We start from the raw sequence: 12,262 nt of genomic DNA, 5'->3' as shown, positions 1-12,262 counted from the left end.
CGTTTTTTTTTTTTTTTGTTTTTTCTTTTTTACTAGTAATGGCGGCGATCTGCGATTTTTTATTTTTTTTTATTTTTGCGGGACTGCGACATTGCGGTGGACAGATCGGACCCATGACTGACATTTTTGACACTTTTGGGGGTACCAGTGACATCACTGCAGTAATCAATGCTAAAAATATGCACTGTTACTGTAAACATTACACTGGCAGGGAAGGGGTTAACTTTATTGGTGATCAGTGGGTTAAATGTATTCCTAGGGGTGCAATTCTAACTGTGGGGGGGCGTGGCTTGTGATGTAACCACAGAGACCTGTGGTTAAGAGGGGATAACACAGTAAGTGATCAAGGGGTTAAATGTGTACCTAGGGGCGTGTTTCTAACTGTATGGGGGCGGGGCTTGTGAAATGATCATAGAGACATGTGATCCTGTATAGAAGGATCACAGGGGCTCTGTGCTTCCAGGGAGAACGGTCAGCTGTGTTTACAACAGCTGACCGTCCTTCTCTCTCAACGGGGAGCGATCGCGGGTGTCAGGGGGCAATCGGAGCCACCTGCCCCATGCATCGGAGTCCCCGCTGATCAGTGGGGACGGGAGCGTGCTGCCGGCGGCACACGCTCACTCGCTCCCTAGCTGCAGGCGCGCAATCGACGTATACCTACGTCGGTTCGCGCAGGAGGGCCGTCCTGCTGCAGTATAACTGTGGCGGGTGGTCGAGAAGCGGTTAAAAATAGAATAAAACTCACATTTTAAAGGTATAAAAGCGCTTTGTGTGTCTCCAGTCGATGCATAAAATGGCTTCCTGCAGACTTCCGGTTACGTGATGACATCACCACAAGCTCCACCCTATATGTTTTGTCAGATGTCGGAGATTCCTATGAGCTCTTTGTGGGTGATGGGCGATTTGACCTTTCTGTAAATGGGTCATGGCTATCTGGTATGCCTATATGGTGTTACCTGATGGAGGATCTTTCAGGATACCCTCATCTTCTAACCGTTTATGTGGGTGGATGTGGTCACTTACTACTTGTTATGCACTGAAATTTCGGCTGCCGAAAATAGCGTTTTTAGCGTTGTTCATCAAGTGGATGGATTGCCATTCCCCCGCAAAAGGCGGCTCCCAGAGCCGCACAAGTGTGAACCAGGCCTAAGGCAGTGATGACGAACCTCGGCACCCCAGAAACTACATTTCCCATGATGCTCAACTACACGGCAGAATGCATGAACATTGTGGGAAATGTAGTTCCAAAACATCTGGGGTGCCAACTTAGGTTCCCCATCACTGGCCTAAGGGAATCCATCAAAACAGAAATGTCCTGGCACAGACGCAGATCAGCGTTTGTCGGCTACAAGTCGCAGGTCTGGGGCAAGTACCGGTCCCGATGTTATATATAATATATTGATTGATCTGCGAATGGGATTGAAGCTTTTCTTGACATAAATGATGAATTTCCTCTTTTCTTGCTGTATTAACCTGTCTAATAGATGTGACCCCGGGGTGGTGTGTGACTCGCTGTGTGTGCCTATTGTCTGTTTAGTCTGTCATATGACTTGTGTGCTGTTCTGAGCTTAGCCTTGCTGAAAGGCGGAGTCAGAGTGCGTTTACCTAAATTACCGCCCTAAAATGTCCTAAATTACAGCCAAATCTGATATTTCAGTGTTTGCGAGGTGCTGGAGAGTTAAACTCCATGAGAGTCTCTTGGGGACTGTGTTGGCGAGATCCCTGTGCTGAGTTCCCGGGTCTGTACACCCCCGCTGTGCCCATTATGAGGGGTTCCCACCATCCCTGTGCTGAGTTCCCGGGTCTGTACACATACTGTGCCCATTATGAGGGGTTCCCACCATCCCTGTACTGAGTTCCCGGGTCTGTACAACCGCTGTGCCCATTATGAGGAGTTCCCACCATCCCTGTGCTGAGTTCCCGGGTCTGTACACCTGCTGTGCCCATTATGAGGAGTTCCCACCATCCCTGTGCTGAGTTCCTGGGTTTGTACACCCGCTGTGCCCATTATGAGGGGTTCCCTCCATCCCTGTGCTGAGTTCCCGGGTCTGTACACATACTGTGCCCATTATGAGGGGTTCCCACCATCCCTGTACTGAGTTCCTGGGTCTGTACACCTGCTGTGCCCATTATGAGGGGTTCCCACCATCCCTGTACATCTTTTGTGCCCATTATGAGGGGTTCCCATCATCCCTGTGCTGAGTTCCCGGGTCTGTACACCCGCTGTGCCCATTATGAGGGGTTCCCTCCATCCCTGTGCTGAGTTCCCGGGTCTGTACACATACTGTGCCCATTATGAGGGGTTCCCACCATCCCTGTACTGAGTTCCTGGGTCTGTACACCTGCTGTGCCCATTATGAGGGGTTCCCACCATCCCTGTGCGGAGTTCCCGGGTCTGTATACCTGCTGTGCCCATTATGAGGAGTTCCCACCATCCCTGTGCTGAGTTCCCGGGTCTGTATACCTGCTGTGCCCATTATGAGGAGTTCCCACCATCCCTGTGCTGAGTTCCTGGGTTTGTACACCTGCTGTGCCCATTATGAGGGGTTCCCACCATCCCTGATGGTTGCCTGACTTGTTACAATAGAAGGATAGTAGGAGGATGATTGGGTACTGGGGCAGGAACTTGCGATGTTCTCACCATGCAGGACCCCCTTGAAGTTCTGGAGAAGGTAGCGGTTGGCCATCGGAATCCGCTTATGCCTGAAATCTCAGTTTTGGATGGGTTAACCCTCTAACCTGACACCTCTCTAGTTTCCTATAGAAGTCGGAGGCTGTCTTCTTGACACCCATTAAGGTTTAATTTCCTTCCTGCTGTTGGATGACATCTGGGATTTATTTGGCTGGTAGGGGTGACCCCGATATTTCCCGTCCTAGTCGGGGTCTGATCCGTGTCCAATAAGCCTGGACGGGGGTGAAAGCTGTGGATGGGAGAAGCCCACTTGCCCACTCTGACCTCCGACCTTTCAGCAAAGCCCACCACCCGTTGCTAGCCTCATAATTCATATCACACCTGCTTATTTTCTCCCTTGTCTTGGCGGCCACACTATAAGGCCCGGCCTGGGTTTCCTGGAAATAGCACTCACTGCTTTATCTCTCCCGTGTCTGGATCGTAGCTGGGAGGAAAGACGGACCGCCTCGGGGCGCATCCAGTACTTAAACCACATCACCCGGACCACCCAGTGGGAGCGCCCAACCCGGTAAGTGCAAACCAGGTCTATTGTATATTGTGATATTCTGCTTGTGTGACCACTGTAGTATTTATCACTCTTCTATATGTATTGCTGGGATCATGTACCGCCCCCCTGAGGTTAGGGGTTACTGTTCTGAATTGGGGTCCTGGGTAGGGTTAGGGTGGTAGGTAAAGGACTGTTATGTTTTTGGGGTGTGGTAATTATTAGAAGTATAAATTAAAATTATGGTGCTACTGCGTCCCAGGGAAAGAGGTCATGAGGCGTGAGGGCTGCTGCTCCCCTGGATCAGGACTTGAGATAGCATATTGTACATAAATTAGAGAATTAGAGGGGGCGGACCATCTCAGTGTAACCTAGCACCTCAATTAGAGAATTAGAGAGGGGGCGCACCATCTAAGTGTAGCCTAGCACTTAAATGAGAGAATTAGAGAGGGGGCGCACCATCTAAGTGTAGCCTAGCACATAAATTAGAGAGGGCGCACCATCTAAGTGTAGCCTAGCACATGAATTAGAGAGGGGGCGGACCATCCGAGTGTAACCTAGCACATAAATTAGAGAGGGCGGACCATCCGAGTGTAACCTAGCACATAAATTAGAGAGGGCGGACCATCTAAGTGTAACCTAGCACATAAATTAGAGAGGGCGCACCATCTAAGTGTAGCCTAGCACATGAATTAGAGAGGGGGCGCACCATCTAAGTAAACCTAGCACATAAATTAGAGAGGGCGCACCATCTAAGTGTAGCCTAGCACATGAATTAGAGAGGGGGCGGACCATCCGAGTGTAACCTAGCACATAAATTAGAGAGGGCGGACCATCCGAGTGTAACCTAGCACATAAATTAGAGAGGGCGGACCATCTAAGTGTAACCTAGCACATAAATTAGAGAGGGCGCACCATCTAAGTGTAGCCTAGCACATGAATTAGAGAGGGGGCGCACCATCTAAGTAAACCTAGCACATAAATTAGAGAGGGCGGACCATCCGAGTGTAACCTAGCACATAAATTAGAGAGGGCGGACCATCTAAGTGTAACCTAGCACATAAATTAGAGAGGGCGGACCATCTAAGTGTATCCTAGCACATAAATTAGAGAGGGCGGACCATCTAAGTGTATCTTAGCACATAAATTAGAGAGGGCGGATCATCTAAGTGTAACCTAGCACATAAATTGGAGGGGGTGGACCATCTGAGTGTAACCTAGCACATAAATTAGAGGAGAGAGGGCGGACCATCTGAGTGTAACCTAGCACATAAATTAGAGAATTAGAGGGGGCGCACCGTCTAAGTGTAGCCTAGCACATCAATTAGAGGGGGCGGACCCTTTAAGTGTAACCTAGCACATAAATTAGAGAATTCAAGTGGGCGCACCATCTAAGTGTAGCCTAGCACGTAAAATAGAGAAGCCGGTGAGGGGTGGGAGAACCATCTAAGTCAGGGATCCTCTAAACTATGGCCCTGCAGCTGTTGCGAAACTACACATCCCATGAGGCCTTGTAAAACTCTGACATTCACAGACATGACTAGGAATGATGGGAATTGTAGTTCCTGAACAACTGGAGGGCCATAGTTTGAACACCCCTGATCTAAGTGTAGGGGGGGGGGGGGGGAGGGGACACACCGTCTAAATGTACTCTATCACATAGATCAGTGGAGAGAGAGCGGACCATCTAAGTGTAACCTAACATTTAAATTATAGGAGAGAGGGCGCACCATCTAAGTGTAACCTAGCACTTAAATTATAGGAGAGGAGAGGGGGCACACCATCTAAGTGTAACCTAGCACTTAAATTATAGGCGAAGAGAGGGGGCGCTCCATCTAAGTGTAACCTAGCACTTAAATTATAGGAGAGGGGGCGCACCATCTAAGTGTAACCTAGCACTTAAATTATAGGAGAGGGGGCGCACCATCTAAGTGTAGCCTAGCACTTAAATTATAGGAGAGGGGGCGCACCATCTAAGTGTAGCCTAGCACCTAAATTATACGTGAGAGTATCGGACCATCTATGTGTAACCTAGCACTTAAATTATAGGAGAGGAGAGGGGGCGCACCATCTAAGTGTAGCCTAGCACTTAAATTATAGGAGAGGAGAGGGGGCGCACCATCTAAGTGTAGCCTAGCACTTAAATTATAGGAGAGGAGAGGGGGTGCACCATCTAAGTGTAGCCTAGCACTTAAATTATAGGAGAGGAGAGGGGGCGCACCATCTAAGTGTAGCCTAGCACTTAAATTATAGGAGAGGAGAGGGGGCGCACCATCTAAGTGTAGCCTAGCACTTAAATTATAGGAGAGGAGAGGGGGCGCACCATCTATGTGTAACCTACAGGTCACACTTAGAAGATGCGCCCCCATCTTCTTCTCCATTTGCTGTGATAATTCCTGGGTTCATTCATCATTAGCAAAAAAAATATTTTTTTTTCTATATTTTTAATAAAACTTATTAGATATTTATACAGCGCTTTACTTATTGTACATTCAGATCAGTCCCTGTCCCCAAGGAGCTTACAATCTAATATACTCAGGAGCCAATGAACCTCCCAGCATGTCTCTGCACATTATTATTATATTTTATTATTGCTGTGAATTGGGGTCCTGGGTGGGGGTTGGGTTGGTAGGTAAGTGACTGGGTGGGGGTTGGGTTGGTAGGTAAGTGACTGGGTGGGGGTTGGGTTGGTAGGTAAGTGACTGGGTGGGGGTTGGGTTGGTAGGTAAGTGACTGGGTGGGGGTTGGGTTGGTAGGTAAGTGACTGGGTGGGGGTTGGGTTGGTAGGTAAGTGACTATTATTGTTTGGGGGTGTGATAACTTTTTTCGCTTAATTAATGGAGAAGATTTGTTGATGGGACAATATAAAATTATTTGTGCTTTGTAATTCTGGGCCCAATTAGTGTGACTCTTCTCTCCAAGCAGTGAATCTGACCTTCAGTGCTGTGCCCTCCCCCCCCCCAATGCCGTGCCCTCCCTGTCCCCCCCCCCCCCCCGTGCCGTGCCCTCCCTGTCCCCCCCCCCCCAGTGCCGTGCCCTCCCTGTCCCCCCCCCCCCAGTGCCGTGCCCTCCCTGTCCCCCCCCCCCAGTGCCGTGCCCTCCCTGTCCCCCCCCCCCCAGTGCCGTGCCCTCCCTGTCCCCCCCCCCCCAGTGCCGTGCCCTCCCTGTCCCCCCCCCCCAGTGCCGTGCCCTCCCTGTCCCCCCCCCCCAATGCTGTGCCCTCCCTTCCCCCCCCAGGGCCGTGCCCTCCTGTCCCCCCCCCCAGTGTCCTGCTGACCCCTGTAACGCTGCCCCCCCCCCCCCCCAGTGTCCTGCTGACCCCTCTAACGCTGCCCCCCCCAGTGTCCTGCTGACCCCTGTAACGCTGCCCCCCCCAGTGTCCTGCTGACCCCTGTAACGCTGTTCTCCCCCCCCAGTGTTCTGCTGACGCCTGTAATGCTGTCCCCCCCCCCCCCCCCCCCCAGTGTCCTGCCTCCCGTCCTGCTGACCCCTGTAACGCTGTCTCCCCCCCCCCAGTGTCCTGCTGCCTCCCGTCCTGCTGACCCTCAAAACTTGTAGGGTCACCATTGACTCCCCAGGCATGAAAAAAAAATGTGAATGAAAGTGAGTGCCGAGTTTCTCACTGAATGTAACTTTTGAGGTAGGCTAAGTTTACATTTTTACAGTGACATTCGTTTTAGTAGATTTTTCTAGGTTTTCTTCATGCTGTTTACTTTTTATTGGGGGGCTTGCTAGTTAATTTCTTTAAAAAAAAAAAAGGGGGTGTCAGTGGGGCGTTGGGCGCTGCTCTCTGGGGATCTTTTCTCTTTTCAATGTTCAGATAGATCTCCATCTCTCAAAGGTTACCCTTCCCTGCCCTAGAGCCTGCCCCTCATTTATATTTCTCATTCAAGATGAACTCCAGGAATTCAGCTACTTTGTAAAAACTGCAGGCATACCGTGAGTTAGTGTCACTAAACCCCCATCATTAAAAACAATCAATAAATGGTGTATTCCATGGGATACGTTTTCTGAAGATAACCAGCTCTCTATCTCCCCCTTCTGTTCATGTCCCCAATTCAGCTAGAAGATTTTGCAGCTGTGGTGGCAGCTCTGCACATGCTCAGTTTTCAGGGACTTTTCGGTGCTGAGCGTTTCCTGCCTATCACATCTGAGCTGTGGGCGTATACACAAATGAGAGCCCACCCCCTCCCTCCTCCATGCCCACTAACCAGCTAAAGACAATGGGGGTGGGATATTGCATGTAGATTAATAGAGACTTCACCTCCCTCTTATTCAAAGACACAGGCTGGAGGCAGCGTGACACAGCCTGTGACTGGCAGAAATCCGCCCACACCATGGTATTGCCCAAAAATAATAGATTTGATTTCTAATATATATTTGTATGACAATTTAAACGGTTTATTGATATTTATTTTTACTCTGTATTCCAAAGGCTGTTTGTTTATTTTGAACATGTGACCGGCAGTCGAGGACTACAAGCTCCTCCTGCCTATGTTTCCCTGCAGACAGGCTGGGAAAGAGCTGGGTCATGTGACAGCTGTATATGGGGAAAAAGCTGGGTCATGTGACAGCTGTATATCGATTAGAAAAAAGGTACTTAGATGTTTGTTTTTTAATAAAATAATTTCAGTGCCATCATCCACATACAGAAAAAAAAAAAAAGGGACAATGTAAATTAAACAGCATGTGTTTAGTATCACATGAGTCTAAGGAGGTGCCTGCTATCTTGTAGACTTCTCTTTTTTTTTATTCACGTCTGACAGGTTTATTGTGCTCCAGGAAGATAACTTCTCCAGTTCTACTCACTGTGGTCTTAGTTTCTTCAAAAGCAGTCACTGGAACTGCTATGCCCACCTCTCCCCTTCTTCTGCCCATTCACAGAAGCCTTTGTATTATGTGAACCCATTCACAAAATACAAAGGCTTCTGTGAATGGGCAGCAGAGGGGAGGGGCGTACATAGCTGCTCTGTTTTCTTCTCTCCTCTCACATCCCAGAGTGTGTCTTCCAGGAGTGCAATTAAAGGGGTTTTAAAGGCAGAAGGTGCATTCTATGCATTAGGACAGTGATGGCGAACCTTGGCACCCCAGATGTTTTGGAACTACATTTTGATGGCCGATTCCCATATATCGGGGAAAGAGCATATCGGACCTGGATATATCGGCTTTGCCGATAATCGGTCGATCCCTACTTGGCACCCCAGATGTTTTGGAACTACATTTCCCATGATGCTCATGCAGTCTGCAATGTATTTGAGCATCATGGGAAATATAGTTCCAAAACATGGGGTGCCAAGGTTCCCCATCACTGCATCAGGATAAACAGCCTTCTGTGTTCAGCAGCCTCCGCATCACCCCCTAATACTTACCTGAGCCCCATCTCTGTCTAGCGATGTCCTCGGCCTTCTGTGACTCTCCGTCCTTATTGGCTGAGACACAGCTGTGGCACAATTGGCTCCCGCGGCTGTCAATTAAAGTCAGCCAATCAGGAGAGGGAGGAGTCGGGGCTGAAACGTAGCTCTGTGTCTGGATGGACACAGGGAGCTGCAACTCGGCTCGGTGCCCCCATAACAAGCTGTTTGCTGTGGGGGCACTCAACAGGAGGGAGGAGCTAGGAGCAGCAAAGAGGGGACCCAAGAAGAGGAGGATCCAGGCTACCCTGTGCAAAACCAACTGCACAGAGCAGGTGAGTATAACATGTTGTAAAAAAAAAAAAAAAAAGATTACAATCACTTTACCTGTCACACATAAGTAGTAGAGATAAGTCCCAGAGGTGACATGCGCCTAATTGGACTTTACTCATAGTATGCCTTCACTTTTTTGCAAAGTTCCTGAATTCATGGAATTCAGCTTTAAAAATGAACAAAAATGTATTGTCTTGCAGTTTACCAGTTTTTAGAATTGTCAGGATTTTTTTTTCCTTCATTTTCACCTGGTGATCCTGCCAGTATCACACTTCCTAACACAAGGGCCCTTTGCTGCGTTCATCAACCTGTCGTCCTGAAATTTTCCAAGCGGTGAATCTCAATGCAGATTTGTTTGGTATTTGGTCACCGGAGTCCATTTAAGTACAGTCAGAATTCTTCAAAGCTGAATTCCAATAATTCAGCAATCTTAGCAAACAGTGAAGGCACACTATGAGTTAAATCCAATTAGGTGCACTGCTGGGATTTCTCCATATTACTTAAATGTGACCGGTTTATCGCACTTCCGTAGGACACCCTACGGCTGTGAGAGGAGCACACACAGCAGGTATGCTCGCCTCTCCCCTCTGCTGCCCATTCACAAAAGACTTGGTATTTTGTGAATGATTCACATAATGCAAAGGCTTCTGTGATTGGGCAGGAAGAGGGGAGGGGCAGGATAAACTCTGACTGTGAGAAGAGAAAACCACACAGAACAGCTATGTCCCCTCCGCCTCCCACTCACAGAAGCCTTTGAATTTTGTGAATGGGTTCACATAATACTAAGGCTTCTGTGAATTGGCTGAAGAATGGGAGAGGCGGGCACAGCAGTTCTGGCGACTCTGTTCTTGAATGAACAGAGACCACAGTGAGCAGTGTTGGAGCTCTGAAAGTTCTCTTCTTGGTGCACAATAAATCTGTCAGATGTGAATAATAGAGATAAGTCTTCGAGGCGGTATGCCTGCAGTTTTTACAAAGTAGCTGAATTCCTGGAGTTCAGCTTTAGGCCCTGAATGGGGGGAGTGTTTGTCACCCCGAAACATGTTTGCTTCTTCTATAAATCAAATTCATCATCAAATTACCTGCTGCCCATTCACAGAAGCCTTTGTATTTTGTGAATGTGTTCACATAATACCAAGGGTTCTGTGAATTGGCTGAATGAGGGGAGGGGAGGCACGGGCATAGCAGTTCCAGCAGATGCACTTATTGAACAGATAAAACAGAACAGCTTCAATATTATAGTCTACAGACCAAAAGGGAGCGAATAAGAGAAGTTCATGGTTGGGGTTTTCATACCTTTTAAGCATTGTAATTAGGGATGCACCGATCCGATATTAGGATCGGATATCGGTGCCGATACTGCCACAATAGCTGGATCGGGGGATCGGTAAAATTAACCGATCCATTGGCCGATCCGGTTTTTCCTGAGTCCCGGCTCAGCTGTCCCTTACTTGCACGGAGCTGCCGATCCACAGCCGATCCGGTTTTTCCTGAGTCCCGGCTCAGCCGTCCCTTACTTGGTGTAGTAGTATGGGATGGGAGCCGTTACTTCCTGTATAGGATCCGGCTCACAGGCGGAGTGATATCAGATGCACTCCACCTGTGAATGGAGGAGCCATACACATGAAGCAGCGGCTTTGCTCTGTACTGCAGCCGCATGCATATTGTGTATGTGTGTAGTTCCGGATCGGTATCGGCAGATACACAATGCCAGATATCGGTATCGGGACTAGAAAAGTCCGATCGGTGCACCCGACCAGGTCGCCACGGTGACAAAAAAAATGGCAGTCTGGCTCCTGGGCTGCCACCTGATTGCTTCCGCACACACCTGGCATAGTGGGTACCGCCGGGTAGAGGGGAGGGAGGAGAGCAGACACGTCTGCTCCCCTCCCCTTGTTGCTGACCCCGGAAGTAGAGGGGAGGGAGGAGAGCAGACACGTCTGCTCCCCTCCCCTTGTTGCTGACCCCGGAAGTGATATGTATGTAGTCACTTCCGTATCCCCATTGACCATTTCCCTGGCCATCAAGGCCAGGAAGAATGTAATGCAGTTCAATGTGCATTGCATTACGTTCAGTGAACAGGGGGAGACATGCACGGTTTTTAGACTCTGGATGTCTCATTAAAGGGGACCTGTCACCAAAAAAATTATCACATAGGGAGCTTTTTGTTCCCTATGTGATAAAAAAAAAAGTTAGGTAAAATTTTTTTTTTATTATTGTAAAAAATTAAAATGACATCCAAGCACATAAAATCCCTCCCACCCCCCACTTATACGCACATACTAACGTAAACACACACGTCGGGACGCCTATACCTAGGAACGTCGTTTGGGATACACGTTGCATATCCCCGTGCACGCCCGAGTGAGAGCAAAAATTTTAGCACCAGACCTCCTTCGTAACGCTAAATTGATGACCTTTGGTGGCCTTTTAAATTATTGTGTATAGTAAATATAGTATACTGAAGTGTTTTACTATTTCATGGGCACAGGCAAATTAAAGCTTTGATATGGTTGGTATCTAGTAACTCAGTGCAACCTTTTTTTTATTTTACCAAAAATTTGTGTCCCCTAAAATTTACTTTAATGCGTTTTTTTTTTTTTTTTCCTTTGCGGTAACATCGTGTGACATAAAAAGTTGGAATTACAACTATTTTATTTTCTAGGGCAGTCATGTCGAACCTTTGCACGCCGGATGTTTTGGTACTTCATTTCCTATGATGCTCAACTACATCGCAGAGTGCATGAGCATCATGGAAAATGTAGTTCCAAAACATCTAGGGTGCCAAGTAGTGATCGACCAATTATTGGCAAAGCCGATATATCGGAATCGGCCACCAAGGTGGCCGATATTACCGATATTTCGGAAAGTGCTTGTACCGGAGTGATGCCTGCAGCTAGAGGCACCACCCCGGTAGCCGACGGTCGGCTGTCTTGTAATGACAAGCAATGGAAACAAATTATACAGCCCTTGATACAATAATCTCAATCTCAGCCAGTGCTTAAGATAATATACACAATGTATAAAAACGAATGAAACTATAAGTCAATAAATAGAAAGTCCATGAGGAGAGAAGTCCATAAACCAGGTGATGAAATTGAAGAGATAACCTCCACCAAACACCAACAAGTGTGGCCTCTTACCGAAATCATATGATCCCCATTACAGGGATCTTAATACGCCTTTAAAGGGAACTCCTCACACCCCGCAATGGATGGATGGATGTACAATCTTCTCCTACAGGAAAAACCTCTGCATGCTCAAAGATGATCCCCTCATAGGAAATGGTGTCAACCCAAATATCATATGAATGAAAAAGAAAAAATCCTCATAGTGTAGTATGTTAAACACAAACACTTTATTGCTTAGAGAGCCAATGTAACACTCACATTTAATCTGGGT

General features: G+C 48.0%; 1 protein-coding gene across 4 annotated transcripts in view; it reads left to right on the top strand.

The window, feature by feature from the left end:
* The window catches only part of SMURF2 (SMAD specific E3 ubiquitin protein ligase 2), a 111,186-nt gene that overhangs the window by 66,584 nt on the left and 32,340 nt on the right, over positions 1 to 12,262 (top strand). For 2 of the 4 annotated variants that reach the window (XM_082272100.1, XM_082272099.1), the window contains exon 7: positions 3,117 to 3,200. In XM_082272100.1, the coding sequence (XP_082128226.1) occupies positions 3,117 to 3,200 (84 nt within the window). Of the gene's footprint in view, positions 1 to 3,053; positions 3,201 to 12,262 lie in introns of all 4 variants that reach the window. The other 2 variants (XM_082272098.1, XM_082272097.1) reach the window with 1 other exon arrangement.

Source organism: Pelophylax lessonae (genome assembly GCF_965119305.1).
Source record: "Pelophylax lessonae genome assembly, chromosome: 11".
NCBI lineage: Eukaryota > Metazoa > Chordata > Amphibia > Anura > Ranidae > Pelophylax > Pelophylax lessonae.
Note: the sequence above shows the minus strand (reverse complement) of the source record. Positions and strands in the feature narration are given on the sequence as shown.